Source organism: Diadema antillarum, unplaced genomic scaffold, assembly GCF_040938485.1.
Source record: "Diadema antillarum isolate AM-2024a unplaced genomic scaffold, OU_Dant_1.0 seq00000827_RagTag, whole genome shotgun sequence".
NCBI lineage: Eukaryota > Metazoa > Echinodermata > Echinoidea > Diadematoida > Diadematidae > Diadema > Diadema antillarum.
Genome location: NW_027271704.1, coordinates 282,833 through 300,165, shown reverse-complemented (window position 1 = coordinate 300,165; position 17,333 = coordinate 282,833). Strand labels below are relative to the sequence as shown.

Below are 17,333 nucleotides of genomic sequence, written 5' to 3'. Positions count from 1 at the left end.
GTCGCCTAAGGAATACTGTGTAGACATAAACAGAAAAGGGAGAACGAGAAAGAGAAAAATGACGACCTTAAATAACGATGTCGCTAATTTTCAGTCATCACTGATATGATATTGAGCAGGTTTAATTGTCATCAAGGATGGGTAATTTGCCCTATAAACTTGATAAAAGAAAACGTTACGTTGCACAAATAGATCAATGCATAAGTGTGTTTAGGATTTCGTATTTTCTGCAAGTCTGTGTATCACATAAAGCTGCCGAAGATTATCTTCACTTTTCTTTTTTTCCCCGAAAGTGAGTCACGGTTACTAGAAAAAATTAGTTCATTTCATTCGGAGACCTTCTCGTCTAACATGTTGTCATGGTTACAAAGAGTATACAAGGTAGCCGCCTGAAAGGAGAATAAAAAAAAGTAAATCTAAACGAACAGATAGAGAGAAATGAAGGGAAGAGAGAAAAAAGAGAGGGAGAGGGAGAGGGAAAGAAGGAGGAGATGAAGGAAGGCCTACTTGTCTCAAGAACATAATCTGAAATTCATGGCCACTAAAGCAGAGAGAGATAAAAAAAGATGGGAAACAATAATAACGACAAGAGAAGAGAGAGGCAAAATCAGAGAGAGCGAGAGACAGAGAAAATATAGAGACGTATTTATCATAATGAGGCGTCCAATTCAAGTGTCTTGATCACGTGCATCTAATTCAGCAATTGTTTGGCTTCATCTTACTAATCACCACCAGACGCTTGTCTTTCCCGCCTGCCGAGAGACACCGAGGAGAACGCGACATCTACATGAGATGCGTGTGAGTTCGAGAAGGAGAAAGCAATCAGAATGATCACAAGAGAAACAGTGTACGCATGTTCGCCCGACATACGCAGGGGACTTCGTGCATGGCTTTAATTTTGTGTCGTCCAACCCCATGGACTTTCAGCTTTGTCGCATCAGGCCAGTACGCACTGTGTGTATGCAGTGGCGGGTAACCATTCGATGTGTTCCGACTTAGCTCGCCTTGTTGTTTATACTTGTGAACACACACGTGTATACACGACTTCTCTTTGCTCTCCTGGACATGTCTTTTAATGTTTTGATGCTAGCTATTAACGTTTAGATGCCTCCGGAGAAACTTTGCTGATGTTCTGAGTCGAGGATGTGCCCTAGTTTTATCACCTTCTGAATATATTTTAGTACTCAGAGCAGGATTTATCCTTGCTCGGACATCAACGCGTTATGCATTGCTGAGTTTTCTCTTGTATAATTCTCTAGAAGCGACCCATCATCGGGTCAGACAATGTCAGTCTACCATCTGTTTCTGGCAATACAGTCCAGAACATTGGTGTCATAGTAACCGGCGGATTTCCTGAGTGGTCTGTATCAGGTATTGAGTAGATGCGGACTGCCCTGCTGTGTCATTGTGGAGTCAAGAGGAAACGCTGCACCAAGCGGGGGGGAAAATCACACAAACAGGATATAGGACCTGGGAATGGAGTAGTTTTGTTGGCCTGTTCTAATATGTGAAACGCGACTTGATCTTCTCTCTCATTATTGATAGGAGTGCAGTGAGTCATTTGAATTCAAGCATTCATCCGTCGATGCAGGAGATTCATTAGAAATTATCAGCCCTGCGTTATTAGCCCTGTGGTACTACTCCTCTAACACACAGTGGTTGGCAGCTAGTCGCTGTCGTGCCGTGTATTCACATTGAATACTCACCCTGCCACAGAAGTGTTAACTAGGCGTCATAAGGGCCAGACGTTCTCATGTTCGAGTGTCTCAGCGAACGAAAGATCGAGCACAGACGCGGTGATTCACCTTATTCAGCGTGACATGCTCTCCAGATTGTTTATTTTCAGTGTCACACTTATGCGACTGACAGTCATGTAACGTTCCATTAACAACCTGGACCTCCGTACATGGATTTGATATATGGCGGGAGCAGTATTTTTATTTGGTTAAGATGTAATATTCGCATGTTGTCTGCTGCTGTATCAAAACTTTCATCGTGCATCAGGAGTTTCTCTGTAGTACCTTGTATCAACTGATGCCAAACCTACTTCAGAAGATCAAAGCTGCACGACAGGCTAGGTTCAGAAACTTCTCTTACAATCTTATCGAAAGTTGGCTGCGATTCAAACTTAAGATCGATTTTTTTCTCTACGTGACGTTATCCCGGAACTTAAGCTGTCATAGACGAAATGTGTGAATATATAACTAGGAAAAATTCTTAAGCATCAACGTCTGGAGACACCTACAACAAACCTTAACTGCCCGGTATCACATTGCGACGTGTGACCCCGCACTTTTGAGCATCATCTGGATTGTACAGCCACAGTTTCATTGTTAGCAGGAGAATAATAGACAAAGGAAATAATTATGGCAACCCCGAGTCCCAGGCCTCGTCGATTCCGAGCACTCTTTGGTGGGTCTTCGCCTGAAGATGAGGGCTCGAGGAGCGATGGAGACGAATCTCCACAGCCAACACCCCTGTCAGTGGTTGCCAAACACACCAGGAGCGTATCGGAGCGAAGGAGACACCCTGTCAGTACGGTTGTCAAGGAGGGACTTCGACCGGTCCTTTCGGATCCATACTCCCTCCATAGCAGGTGGTATGTATTTAATATCTCATATCTGCTTTTTTCTTGAGATCTTTGAATTCCCGTAGCCTTATCCTTCCCATGTCGATAATGAGTTCTGTCTTTTTCTGTTAGGCCTCTCTCGAATAGAAAAAAGGGTTGGTCAATGTCGGTAACTACAAATGTCATCGAAATTGGACAAAGGGAAGCCTCTCGCACTGTTGAGCACATGAACTCTGTAACGTGGTAACAGGAGAATATGATTGCAACTCACTAAGAAATTGCCCTCAATGACGTATTCTGTATACCCTCCTATTTTCAGCATTCTTGTAGTAGCCATGATAAATCAGATTCATACATTCTCGGGTTGGACTGTAACCAAAGACCTTCTGATTTGTAGACAGGCGTCATATCCACTAGACTACCGACCTTTCTCTCCCGATATCCAGTAATGGTTTGATCCCTTTTATCAGCGGGCACTTGGTATTTACTGAAATCATTGAGGGGAATAATATGGGTTCGAATCCTTGGACAATTCGTTCAACTCACAGTGTCCCTCATGACTAGGGTGTGCAAACATCTTATCTCCCAATGCTGGGTAATGGTTGATAATGACAAAGCCTGCTAGGAGACCGAGTATCACTGGACTGACAAAACGTTAGTTATACTATCATCAGTAATATCCTTATCATCATCGTCATCACCATCATCATTATTTCATTTTTATCATTGTTTATACTATCATTGCATGGGTTTCTCAGGAATAGAAACTACCCAATATCCTTGACTAGATTCTTTCAATGTGCAAGGCGGATCGCATTGCACTTGAACCATAGTCTCGCATTCCGGTGTAAGCCCCATTGGATGGTTGGACTTTTCGAGGAGATTGCCAGATATTGATGAGATGCTTGGAAAACCCTTTCTTTTTGACAAATAAGTATTCATATTTTATCGTATCCTTTGTTGTTTGAGACTTTCGATTTTTTTTTTCTCACTCTCTTAAACTCTCGTGTTTCTTTGGGGTTTTTTCGGATTGCGTATGTCATGTTACTGAAAGTTAATTTTCTTTCACGAGATACTTTCAACGACACCATTTCGACACCTTCGCTATCCTTGAAAAGACACCACGCTTATCACGGCTAATTCCCCAAAGTATCAAGACTGATGACATGACCAGTGCTCTCACTTTTATTAGTACTGGTGCTCCGAGCAAGACTATATCTGTCATTACTTGGGTCTACTACTCCTGGTTGGCTTACATTCTCAAACAGCAGCAGCAACTGTAGACACAGCATAATTACCCCATCAACTTCCACCATAACATTTATTGAGACTAATACTGCTACTCTCTTTTTGTATAGTGGTTAGGATATTCGCTGTGACGAATTAGATATCATAGTAATATTATTGATACGATCGAGGTAAAAAAAAAAGATTGTTCGGCAATGTTGCAAAAGTCATGATGATAATCAATCTGGAAATGGTACTCAAAGATAAAGCAAGTCTTTCAATCATTAAGACTTCTATGACCTTGGAAATCAATTCCTACTATCCTCTTAAATGTATTTGCCCTTATCAAAATACGTCAAAGAATTAAGATGAAACGCAATGTAGAAATCAAGCTCTGTGCTTTTGAATTTGTTTCTGTTCTTTGATACCGTGTGTTTAAGGGATCGATTTGTGCGGTCATGATCATTCATATTTCGTATCCATTATTATCAAGTGTTATAGTCTGCCCAAATCAAGAAGTATTTATGAAATGCTCCCTTAATAGACAAAATAATTTTGAAGAATCAGTAGAAAGCAGTGGTCCTCCGTTTCTTCACCGACATTGCATAAAGTCATACGATATGACGATTTCAGGGTTGCAGTTCGTTCTTCCGAGGCTTCGTTCATTGGAAAATGAAATAATGGTCTCGATTCCGAAGGTTCTTAATACAAAAATAAAGAAAAGAAGGTTCTTAATCCGAAAACGAAATAAGGTTTGTAATTTCCACTTTAGTTACTACGCACCTGTTTTTGTTTTTGGTTTGTTTTTCATTTTCTGATAAACGAAAATGATATAAGGTTCTTTAGTCCGTAGGTTCGTTAATCCGAAAATGAAAAAGAAGAAGGTTTGTTATTCAAAGGTTCGCTGATCTGATAACAAAATAGGGTTTGTAAATCCGACTTTCGTGAATGCGCACCTGTCTCCCCCCCCCCCTTTTGGGGGGGGGGTTGTTTTGCTTTTCATTTTCTGATAAACGAACTTACGGAGTAACGAACATCACCGATCTGGGCACGACATTTCTACGACAGCTTTATTGCTGTCTCACAATGTAACATATTCTGAATGTTTGGGAAAAATTGACTCTCACTCTCATGGGACCCATTGGAACCTAAGGCGAGTGCTCACGTTGACAAGCAATAATGGCAGGTTGAGTGGACGGGTATCAAATGTTGCTCATATGATAACATGCCAAAAACAAACCCACCTATACAGTGTTGCTGTCAAAGGTGATTTCAAAACATATTTGGCTTTGTCGTAGATGAAATGAAACTTCAGATGTTATTACATGTATGTATACTTCTTGCACCCTACTGAAAAACATTGTAAAGAATCGGAATTGCGCCGATGTGCGGAGCATTTAAAATAATGTTGTTATCATGAAAGTTTATGAAGCTTTGAGAATGTATTTTGAAGGTTTATTATCTGATTGAATGCTGGGTTATCGGTGAGGGCGCAGAGAGGTGTATTCTCAAGAACGAACAGGAGATGTTGCAGTAAAACACTCACACGTCTCACTTATAGGGAGGTTCTGGATTGTGTTTCCGGTATTCTTCGCCCATGGACCATCAGTAAATTCATGTTTATAATGATATTATTACATCTTCACATCCAACTTGTGGTTAGCACGCAGCTTTGACACGTTGAGCCAATTGCAAGCTGGCATACTTTTTATACTCATTAAGTTCATTTATTCAATCAATTCAATTCATTTTTAGTATCCCACATTCTAAAAAAAAAAATCACTTTTACAGGACAAACAGAAGAGAAAAATATGCATAACAAGTGAGAGATAAGAAATGCCATATTATGAGACCTATTGAAGCTGATTTCCTTACAATAGATAGGATGCAATATGCAATTAAACGAAAAATACATGTAGGCCCTACAGAGTTCAACCACAGGTAAAGAAATCTACACTAAGCAACAAAATAAGAAAGAAACATACCAACAACAACAACAACACCAAACCCCTGCAGATCATTACAAGAGTTACTCAATTGTACTTTGGATTAAAAACATTTTAGATTAATTTACGTTTCAAAGATTGGAGTTGGACACTCTTTAAATAGGAGCTGGTATCTCATTCCAGCATTTCGCTCCAATTGCATCTGGTTGCAGTCTTTGAAAACTTATATATCTTTCCAGAACAGCGTAAAGCTGATGTAGGAAAAGGAAATACGTAGCTACAATATAATATAGTATCTCCTAGTACACGCCACTCGTTACCTCCTTACGTCCTATGGGATATGTGTGAAAAAAAAACCCACACACTTCAAAGTCAGCACAGTTGCTAGTGCATTGGAAATCAGGGAAAATGCGTAAACCCGCCACACTAATGAGATAAAAAGAAAATCACATGTCGTTTATCCTGCTGACATGTCGAGTGTTAAGTACACATCGAAAGACCAGAATATTGCAAAAGGTCAAACAAATCCATCAATCCAGGAATGCATATTGTTTTGAAGTGTGAACATCAGTGCTTGCCGCCATATTGTATACGGGCTTTGGCTGAAAGCTTCGTCCACGAAGACTCAGGTTTCAAGGATGTTTCCGTCCTTTCCAAAGCAGAAGTACGCTTCTATCTGCCGTTACAATTCTTTTTTTTTTCCTTCTGGCGGTGAGCTAAAGCTAGCAAGTGAAGGCCTATAGATTTGTCTGCACATGGTATAGTTATATTGCAATGCGAGCAGGTTAATGGCTTGGTTTTGATGAACTTCATCTAAAGTGCACCGACAGAAAATTTCCCCGCCATTTTGCTAAGATCAGTTTTCATGTCAATACATCGCCAGGAAATAAAAACAACAGTGTCTTTTGTTCTTTGAGAGAGAAGCAGACAAGATTATTATGTGTGTGTGTGTGTGTGTGTGTGTGTGTGTGTGTGTGTGTGTGTGTGCTTGTGTGTGTCCGTGTATGCATTCTGCTGGGCAGCCAATTGACCACAAAATATATCGCAGACGAGTTTGTATTGTTCAAATGAATATCCGATCCATGTTGATAAAAGCGCCCTTCACCGGGATGGTTCTATACTCCGGTCCCAGAATATCCATAGAGTTTCAATTTACAGAGAATCATATAACGTTGTTAGTGCATAGGTCATTCAAGAGAACTGCCTATACAGGATGTTTTTGCGGATGCCTCGCGAATTTGATCTCGCCACCTTCCGATCTCACTGCAAACGACTGGGTCGCTGTAACCGAAACTGTAGCGTGAAATCCAGCCTGTATTTTCATCTAAATTGATTGTGTCAATGCAGTGAAGATGGATCAGTTTATGATATGCATGCTGACTCGCAGACCATACACGTAGGGAGCACTTGCTCGGTCTCCCACCACACGGTAACCATGGAAACGTCCCCCATATTTCGTCTTCTCTTTCATAGATTTTGTTACTGATCGCAAACCATACAAAATGAGAAGAAAGAAGACCACCTTTGGTTAATTATGGCATTGTTTAAGAATGAATTTTTCCAAATTTATTTTGCCATCAACATTATCTGCTCACCCACACACTTGCTAGGACTTTAATGCGTCATTCAATAAGAAGCATATGAACAGTTTACCTCTCAGACACAGTGATAAAACCGTAGTTTCAAGTACCGGCACGTATTGTGATATTCGAAAGTAATATCCCAAGATCCTTTGCGTTCTGTGGTAAACATATGCCACCTTACAGACATTAATGTCAGACGCTGCATCAAACCAGGTCAAGATGCTATGCCCAAGACAGTTAAATCCTTCTCAACACACGGACAATTGATGAATGGGATTTTCTAAAGACAAGACCTTACTGGAAAGAACACAGTGTCCCACAGTGTGGTCACAGTGTGGTCACATAGTCGACTCTGTGACAACGCTCGAATTTAACAGTGTGAAGATGATTTCACACTGTGTTCACACTGTGACTCATACACTGTGGAACACTTTGTTCTTGCCAGTAGGGAACTATCCCAATACAAATTGATCAACAGGGTCTTGGTCAGTATCCAACATAATAAAACTATTCTGGGGGATTTTGTGTGTGTGTGTGTGTGTGTGTGTGTGTGTGTGTGTGTGTGTGTGTGTGTGTGTGTGGAGAAGTTCTGAAACTGTTACCATTGTAAGGAAATGTTCATGACGGGTGGACAGTTCTAGCTAAGTGCTTTGGCATACTGTACCTCTTTTATGTGCTTTCCAATTACAGCGTTGATGAATATCATCCACAATATTTTCTTTTCTTTGTCAATCAGGGTTGATTATTTATGCCAAACGAAAAAAAAAAAATTAGACATTTATTAGATTGCAAAGCCATACCCAGTCCATGGTATAGCAGCTGCTATCTGTAGCTTGCATTTAGATTGTTACGATTTGTTCACGAGAAGAAAAGGTCATGTGCATTAGAAATGAGATGCAATTTATAAAATGTATCCAGAGCAATTTGTATAGGATCGCGTGTCTGTATGTATATGTATGGTATGGACAATGATATCAATATAGCTCCTGTTCTATGTCGTTCTCATTCTCAAGTTTCCTTTGTACACGGAGTTGTACCGAACACTCGAGGAATGTTACATTGTAGTTCACTGTTTCTGTTGTTAAAGGTTTTCATCTTTCTTGTTGAATTTTGTTCGATGCGCACTGTAACATTTTGTCTGATACAACAGCTGGATAAGCTATCGAGATGTTATCATTGCAGGCTCCAAAACTATAACTGTCGCTCTTTTCGGAACTGAAATGCACTTTAGAAATTTCACTGAACCTGCGTCTCACTAATTCTACTCTTGAGGAATGTGCTTTTGGGGGAAATTTGATTTGTTGCTTAATTGCAATTAATTAAATGACGATTTTGCAACATGAAAAGGCATGTTTCCTATTACGGGTCTGCTAAGGCTGCGATAATTTTTTTTTTTTTCAGAAAGTGCATGTATTGGCTTCTTCTGTGGATATGTCTACATTTTTTTTTTTTTTTGCAAAAGTCGCAGCTTTACACAACTCAGCGCAACTCAACGCTGAAAGTAAATTAAAGAACAGCACTCGGAGAAAAAAAAAAGTGCGAAAGTGCATTCTTCCGTCGTTGTCCTTGTTTCTATTTTCACATTCGTTTTTGAAAAAAAAAGAGAGTAAAAAATAGATAAAAAAGTATGAAAGGAATATGTAACATTAACTTCAGATAATAACTGTGCTTGTCTTATTGTCGTAGCCCCCCCCCCCCACACACACACATACAGACACACAAGCAAACAAAGAAACAAACTGCAAAAGCCTCGAGAGACGAATGCTTCTGTGAAGTCAATAGCTGTTCTGCTTATAAAACAAATATTGACCGATCTGAGGGTAATAATAGTGGAAAACCTTCACCTTAGCTGGTTCCTAAACAGACACACTGTGACCCGAGATGGTGCGGGTCGAAGATCCTAACAGTTCTGGTAGAATTGATAATATATACAGAGTGACAGCTTCGTACCGTTGAATGAGACGACTTCTCTTACCCAAAATCAAGGAACAGGAATATTTTGAGGAAGAAACAGTCATTTTGTTTCTGTTTTGAAAGAGACTGTAGAATAACACAGATATTTGAGGTATGACGCAAGACAGAACGGACAAAATCCAAGAGAAATATTCCTTGTTTTCAGACCCCACTCTGTTTTTCTTCCCCAGTATATCAAACGATAACAATCAGATTTCCTCCTGTGAAATATCCCTTTCCTTTTCCTGCCGTAAGCGGCGCGGATCCACTCTTGTCTGTTATCTTTTATCTGGGTCCAACGAGTTTGTACCTGATGCCCAATTATACGACGTAACGTTTGTGTCCACAAAGCTCAGTCTCTCCTCTATGGCCAGCAAGTATTGTAGCTGACTCTGGGATGCAGAGGATCCTGCTATTCTACTTTTCACTGTTGTTTACATAGCAAAACACGTTGGCGATGTGATGCTCTCTTCAAGCAAGCCTGACATCTCAAAGTTCTCTAATTGCAATGAACAAACTTTTTATACTTCCCTCATTTGTACTTATCACCCATTTAGGATATCGACTTCACAAGAAGAGTGTTTATTCTTAAGCAAAGAATTGAGATAAGTGACGAAACCAACCAAAATGGCAGTTCGACAATATGTTCATGGTAGAATTTTCCGAATGTGACTAATGTTGAGTTTATTGCATTTCAAAGTGTCGCACCTTTCACTATGAAATTGGTCGTAATCGCATACTAGAAGAGCAGAGAAAATTCCCATTTTTAGGTGCATGGGTTGTTGTTTTTGACAACATCTCAACGCCCACAACTTCTTCCTGCCTGAAAATCATCGTTGTTCACTATAAAACTATAATAATTTCATGCATGTTTCTCGTATGGTTAGATGTTATTCATTTTGATTCCACACCATAAAGAGAGGAGAGAATCGCTAACGATTTGTTGACAGTTTAATGGAAGACTTTTGACGTTATGAAAATGTGGTTTCACACTGTGGTTGCAAACTGTGGTTGCGTACTGATTTATGAAAATATATGACGTCATAAACTTTCATATTTTGTGTCCAAATTTCACGGAATATATGCAATTGCGCCAATTCGACTTCATTCTATCAAAAGCCAATTGTGGGCTTGATGTTTAATGTTTCTTTCTGCGAAACTTTTTTTCAGGAAGAGTGGGCGTTTAATTTACCAGCACTTCCGATATCGTTTTGTTTGCATGCAGAATTCACTAGCTTGTGTCATGGAGCTACAACAGCTCCATGATTATATAGTGCAAGCAGCATGACATGCGTGATGATTGGTAGATCCCATGAACCCAATTTACACAAGCATCTCTTAGGTACTAATTGATGTGCAGTATCTCAATGCTGCAACAGGATCTACTTGATACAGGGTCTACGTGAGGAAATAATTGATAGTTTGCAAACACGTAGAAGGCCACAATGTGACACTGATATTGTACTCTCTAAGTCTCTCATGATAATTAGATATGTTAGATGACCTTGTAAAGAGCCAACATGCCACAACCACGCATTACAATCATCGAGTCGGTGGTAAACAAGCACAATGGTCCACTATACATAACACAATTCGCGGAAATAATTGATATTTTGCCAACACGCAGAAGATCACCATCTGACACATTCATTGTAATCCCTCTTTTTTTCTCACTCTGTCATTCTGATGAGATGACCTTGTAAAAGCCAATATGTTACAACCACACGACGATCATCAAGTCGTTGGTTGAAAAAGTAAAGAAATGAAAAGTCTAGTTAAAGTCATTCTCTACGTCATTAGTCACGGTCAGTACTCGCAGTTTCCGTGTCTGTAAGATCGGTCCGCAGTGCACTTATACATTTAGCACAGGTTCCGTACTTCCTGCCACCGATTGGCTACGAAAGATAATTTACGGCGGAATAGTTACTAGGTCATCCCTAGTAAAGAAGCCGTGAGAAAAATTCATACAAACCCACGTGCTAAAATTGGCGTCAGCTTCTACACACATAAGGCAACAGTTGAATCCGAAGTTCGGCCGGAGATCCGATTATTCGATCGAAGATGACGAATTCAGTTATGAAATACTGCCCAAAGCCGTTTTAACATAACCGTGCAAATGAAAAATTAGGTGCATGCAAAACCCCTAGTGTTGCGTGTCATTTGATATTAGCCAGGCCTATATTTCTTCTTCCTACCACCAAGTACACTAATATACAATAGTCTAAAGGTGATGCGCGTTCATGTTTACATGATAAACAAATGTGTGTCGAACATGATATAACACTGACCAAAACAAAAGACCGAAATGATATAATTGCAACGTTTTGTTGTTTGAATTCATTGTGTACACAATTCTGCCCCAATCCATCTCATTCACAAAGTAGCAGATCCTCCAACACTGACATCTTGGGGATAATAAAAAGCAAAAATCTGGAGTGATAGGGCCCATTCGCATGGTTGACAGTTGCTGCAGAATGAACTTCTCAATCATGTTCAAAGTATCTCATCTCTTGGGACTTTTTAAGATCTGCCCAAATGCAGGTCTTAAAACTCTTCAATCTCCCTGTTTCATTAGATTCTTCTTCTTTTTTGAGCTATGAGTAGTTTATTCCTTCCTTCACCGTGAGATAGAAGTGAATCATCACAATAAGGTGAGACTATTACTTGTAATATGATAATTATTTGATTACTAGATGTAGTCTACAATTGTATGTTGATCAGAAACTCCATGAATACTGTTTGACTGACTAATAAATAAAGACAGTTACAAGATTCGCAAGACCTCCAGGAGATCAAGAGAATAACGCTTATTATTATAAAATATGATTATCATACATTCAATTGTATATATTTTGTATGTGTGTGTATCATATGATAAGTGCAATTCAAGAGCCATCTATTTGTGTGTGGACGCAATATACGACAAAAACAAAGCGGAAGAAAAGGGGAAGGGCAGATTACCCAGTCTTATTACAGGATACAATGTCAATTTTCCTCCCGTCTTATAGAGGCCTTACACATAAGAGAGACGCAAAACATGTTATGTTGCATTCGCAACACAACAAATTATGCTTTTTCTTTATTGAACAGATTGTAGTCTGTTCAATATGTATAGGGCTTCATGTCAGACACGCACACGCCCACACACGAAACAGCGTATAAAAAAAAATCCGATAGATAACTGATATGCAAGTCAGCCTATTGCTGATGGCTAGTCAGTAAAATTCAATATCAGGAAAGTGTGATATTTTTTGTCTTGTTTCTCGAAGTTGAAATCGTCCAAAATTGCATTTTGTGAAATTGTTTTCGGAAGAAGTAAAAGAACTACCAAGATATATTGCTAGCCTACTTTTACTTGTCCTACTTTATTCACGAGCACAAACACATTAGGCGTAGACTGGCAAGAATATTCATGGCAGAGAAAGTGCATCTTTGCTTAAAATGTCTCTTTGCTTTATGCTATTACTCACTGGTTTTACTCTCTCGTGTTAGGGTCTTATTCGCTCGAACTTTGAAAGTACATTGGTGGCTGACAAAAAAAAAGGACAGTAAGAGAGAGCCGGTTATTTTTATTATTACTATCATTATTAATTCCATTTTTGCAATTAACTCTATGCCACTTCGATTCCCATGTTAAAGTTAAATCCCTAAGCGTGTTGGAACAACTCAGACTATACCGGTATCTCTCTTTGTGCCCTTGTTGGGCAGCATAAATCGAGGATTATCCCTCTGCTTCGTGATGTATAGAGTTTTAAGCTCATGGGCCTTTTTTGTCTAGTTTCGGACTCATGGGCCTTGCTTAGTGTCGGACTTGTGGGCCTTGTTTGCCTAATGTCGGACACATGGGCTTTATTTGCCTATAGTGTCGAGGCTGTATGACTCGTGAGCTGTATGACTCGTGACTTGCACCCCATAAATTGTGCTTCTAATAGAAGAGACAGAGAGAGAAAAGAGAAAATGAAAAAGAGACTACTACTAGGACTCTTAGTGCAATTGCTTATCAGAATATGAATTGTTCCGTGCTCATGATATTCGACGATTCAAACGTCTGTCATTGTTTACATTTTCGAGGGAGAGGGGTATACGATTATTCAAAAGAAATGAGAACTCCATAACCTAGAATCACTTTCGTTGCAACACAATAACTGATTGTCTTTCAGGGAGAAGGACAAAAGAAGGAGAAAGAGAGGGAAGGAAATAGGATCTCTCTATGTTGGTATACTGCGGGTTCTTATGACAATTCTTCGAGGTTGTTGTTCTGTGACGTACAAGCTTGTATGTCTACAAGGTCCAAGAATCCACACACAAAACGATGTAGATCAAGGTTTTGAATTGAATTTTAAACATCACAAAAATTATGTCTTGATTTCTCTCTCAAACATTATCCTTCACAATTCTTCTAATTCTCGACTGTTCCGATATTCATCTACACCCATGTGCCTAGGAGATTAAAGAAACGGTCTTGTGTGATCATCATGTCTTAGTATGCATGCGTGTGCAAATACATAGACCTTTTAAACGCTATTACAGAAAATAGGAAAGAAATGACACATGCCGTGATAAATAATCGATTTGATTCTGGAGACAATATAATATTATCTTAATGTGAAACCAGTGGAGAGCTCTCCTGGCAAAGAAGTTTTCGAAAAATCCCTGAAGAGGAATGCTCGATGGTTTCGATATGTATGAATTGCCATAGCATGCCAGATGGTCCTAGACAATGAAGTAGCTTTCTCAAATATGGTTGTTGTTGCTTTTTTGTACTGAGTATAAAGCTACGGAGAAAAATGACCAGAATGTATTGAATTAGATCACATTTTTCACTACACCCTTTATGCATTGAAAACCTGTTAAACAGCTAAACGACGCCTTTGACAGTGGCCTGTCTTCATAGCAGTAGCCAACTGTCGAGACTGAAACACACAAGCCGGTCCTGTAATATCATTTACCCGTGTGTGACGAGGCTACATGCATTGCGCAGTCAGTGTGGAAGGTCTCCATCTACTTCCGGTACGATGACCTCGTCTAGGGTACGATCCCTGGCGACTAGAAGAGGCTAAACGTGTCGGTGAGGCTGTCTATATGGGCGTCAACACAATAACACACTGAGCTGTTATATTTTCGTGTTTTTATGCTTGACGTTACCTTGCCATCCTCGTCTGTGTTCTTTGAGTTAGCTTTGGATGAACGTACCTACACGGTGTAACCTCCCATATACCCGTACATATCGGTGCATGTCATTGCCGACCATCTGTCTCTTTGTTTGTCTAGTTGACAGTGAATTGCGGGCTCTAGGTGTATACTCATATTTCAAGGTCGCATATTCCATTCCGGAAGTTTCTGATACGTACAGTATGCTGGATGCAATTTGCCTTTACAGAGCCGTTGTTACTGCCACTGATGCCGGCTTCTAACAGGAAAATACCTTGACGTGGCAATATGTGAACAATGGAGTAACCTGGGAAAAAAAACCAACCCAGCAATCTGATTGAAGAGTGATATTATAAGATAATCTGTGAAATAATGATTATCAACACACATACAGACACGATGATGATAATTTATTTCCTTAAAATATACTACAACAATGATTCAAGGATCCTTATTTGTTTGTTCCTACAATAGATACTGTGGAAGAAAAAGAAGATACACATGTGAGTCAATTGTGTGTGTGTGTGTGTGTGTGTGTGTGTGTGTGTGTGTGTGTGTGTGTGTGTGTGTGTGTGTGTATGTGTGTGTGTAATGTATCTCATGCATCAAACTATGTCTGTGTGAATTCCATTAAACAAAGGAGCATTCAGGAATATATCACTCCCGACCCTAAGCACGAGTAAATAAGGTTAACTGTTTTTCTGGATCAACCCACTCTATGATTAAATCCCAAAGTGGAGCTCCCGGTAGTTTTTCTATATAATAAACTCTGGTTTTGACGACCTTAAAGGGATCGTACAGTTATGGTTGAGACCTAATTTCAGGTTTCTAACATTTTTTGGTGAGATAATGAGAAACCTCTTATGAAATATGAAAGAGCATGTAATTCTATGAGGAATTCAACTTTAAATTGATGAAAATTGGTTTTGAAATGGCTGAGATATCCAAAAAAGAGCGATTCTAATAAAGTGTGGGACCCACACTTTATTACGATCGCTTTGTTTCACTTTGTTTTTGGATGTTTCATTAATTCCAAACCCGATTTTCATCAAATAAACTTTGAATTCCTCTTAAAATGGTATGCTCTGTACTATATCATAAGTGTTTTCTTGGTATCTTGCAAAAAGTTAGAAGCCCAATTCTCATCTCCACCAATACTGTACTATCCCTTTAATATGCAATCTTCCATTACAAGAGGTTCCCTGCATTTGTGGAAGATGTGCAACTCGAAGGGAGTCACAAATTATTATACCGTCCACCATTATTATACATAAATGGTATTAAAATAGCTGTGAACTCTTAGGCGCAAAAGGAGTCGAAAGCTCACAAGAGTTTTCTTCTGTTGCTGTCTCTATGTCTGGTTATCTTGCTTTTTGCGTCTCAATTTTCTTCGTAAAACAACATAATCATAAGCGAGCAAAATATTCTAGTTACTAGATAGAAGTATCTCGAAAGACATCTTAATAAATCATGTGCATATTATGATGGCCACAGTAGTCAATAACAATAATAATTAACCATATTTCTACAGAAAAAGAGAAGGAAGTTGAAGACATGAACATAATCAGGAGAAAACATTCGAATCAAATTCAATTCTATAACAGCACAGTAGCAATTAATATCTAAACATCGACATTAATAACCAGTGATAGTCGCTAAGTAACGAAAGAAATAACAGCGCAAAGACATGCTTGATATTAGAGTAGTGAGAGTGATAGATGAAGAGATAGCTAAAGAGCCATACAGCAGTGAGAGATGAACAGCGGTATATCAGCAAAGAAGCAATTATGTGAAAAAGTGAGTGCTATCGTTTGTGCAATCATCTTCCGCTGCTGTACAGATCTAATGTCACTTATTTTACTGCTCCTATATCGAAAGAGTTCGGAATACGAGTCTCTCTAACATGTATAGGACTTAATATCAGACGATTGTCAGACTACATTTTATGAGACAGGTGAAATCGATGCCTTCTCGCTACTCTTCACAGATCAAGTATTTCGTGTCCTGCACAAAATAGCAACAATTAGGAAATTCTGCGGGAGACATGAAGAAAGCTGAATAGTGAACGGTTGATGGATCACCGCGCTCCAAAATGTACTAACGGTAAATTGCAGTGCTTTATACCATCAGTTTCTCTTGGCGTTTTTCTGATGGGTCTCTTCAATATGACTCTCAAAGAATTCTATTTTGTCTACCTGTATGTTATCTTTCTCTCCCTCTTTCTCCTTCTCTATCGCTTTCTCTCTACCACTTCGATCATTCATTCTTGCATCAATTTCTTTTCTACCCATTGTCCCATTCGACTATACCGTCTACTATGTTGTGAAATTATTGTAAGATAGACAAAAGAAAACGAAGTATACAGGCATCGTTCTTATATACAATTATATCTCGTTTCGTATGTTGTCATTATTCTATACCACATGTGCACATCGGCATAAGATAATACGCAGGAGAGTGCCATGATGAAATCGTTGAGGGTAAATGACAGGGATGATCCACATCGCTCTTTCTTCCTGTCTAAGGCGGGGGTCATCCCATGAACTTTACATGTCAAATTGCCTTACAACTACCGTCTCATCTCATCCAGGGGAAAGATGACGGATTACGAATGGGAGAAACATACGGAAGAAACCCACTTTGGGTATCATACCTCCCTAGCTACCCGCTTACTCATTTGAATCTCACTGCGTGCCTATTTCACGTTTTAATGTGGAATATTTCCTGCGGCTGACAATTTTTCAAAATGTCTCCAAGATGGAAACAAGGGAAGAATTTAAACGAAGTTAAGAAAAAATGGTGAAATAGAAGAAAACACAACAACAATAAGAGAAGGACAAGAAAGAAAGGAGACCGCTTAAAATGAGCAAGGATTCTTGGATGAATTCCAATTCGAACATGAGG

General features: G+C 39.3%; 1 protein-coding gene across 1 annotated transcript in view; it reads left to right on the top strand.

Moving 5' to 3' along the window:
* The first annotated feature begins 959 nt into the window (after window positions 1–959).
* The window catches only part of LOC139740029 (GTPase-activating Rap/Ran-GAP domain-like protein 3), a 199,387-nt gene continuing 183,013 nt past the window's right edge, over window positions 960–17,333 (top strand). Inside the window, exon 1 of the mRNA XM_071650623.1 lies at window positions 960–2,599. Coding sequence (XP_071506724.1) covers window positions 2,367–2,599 — 233 coding nt within the window. The 5' untranslated portion in view covers window positions 960–2,366. The remainder of the gene's footprint in view (window positions 2,600–17,333) is intronic.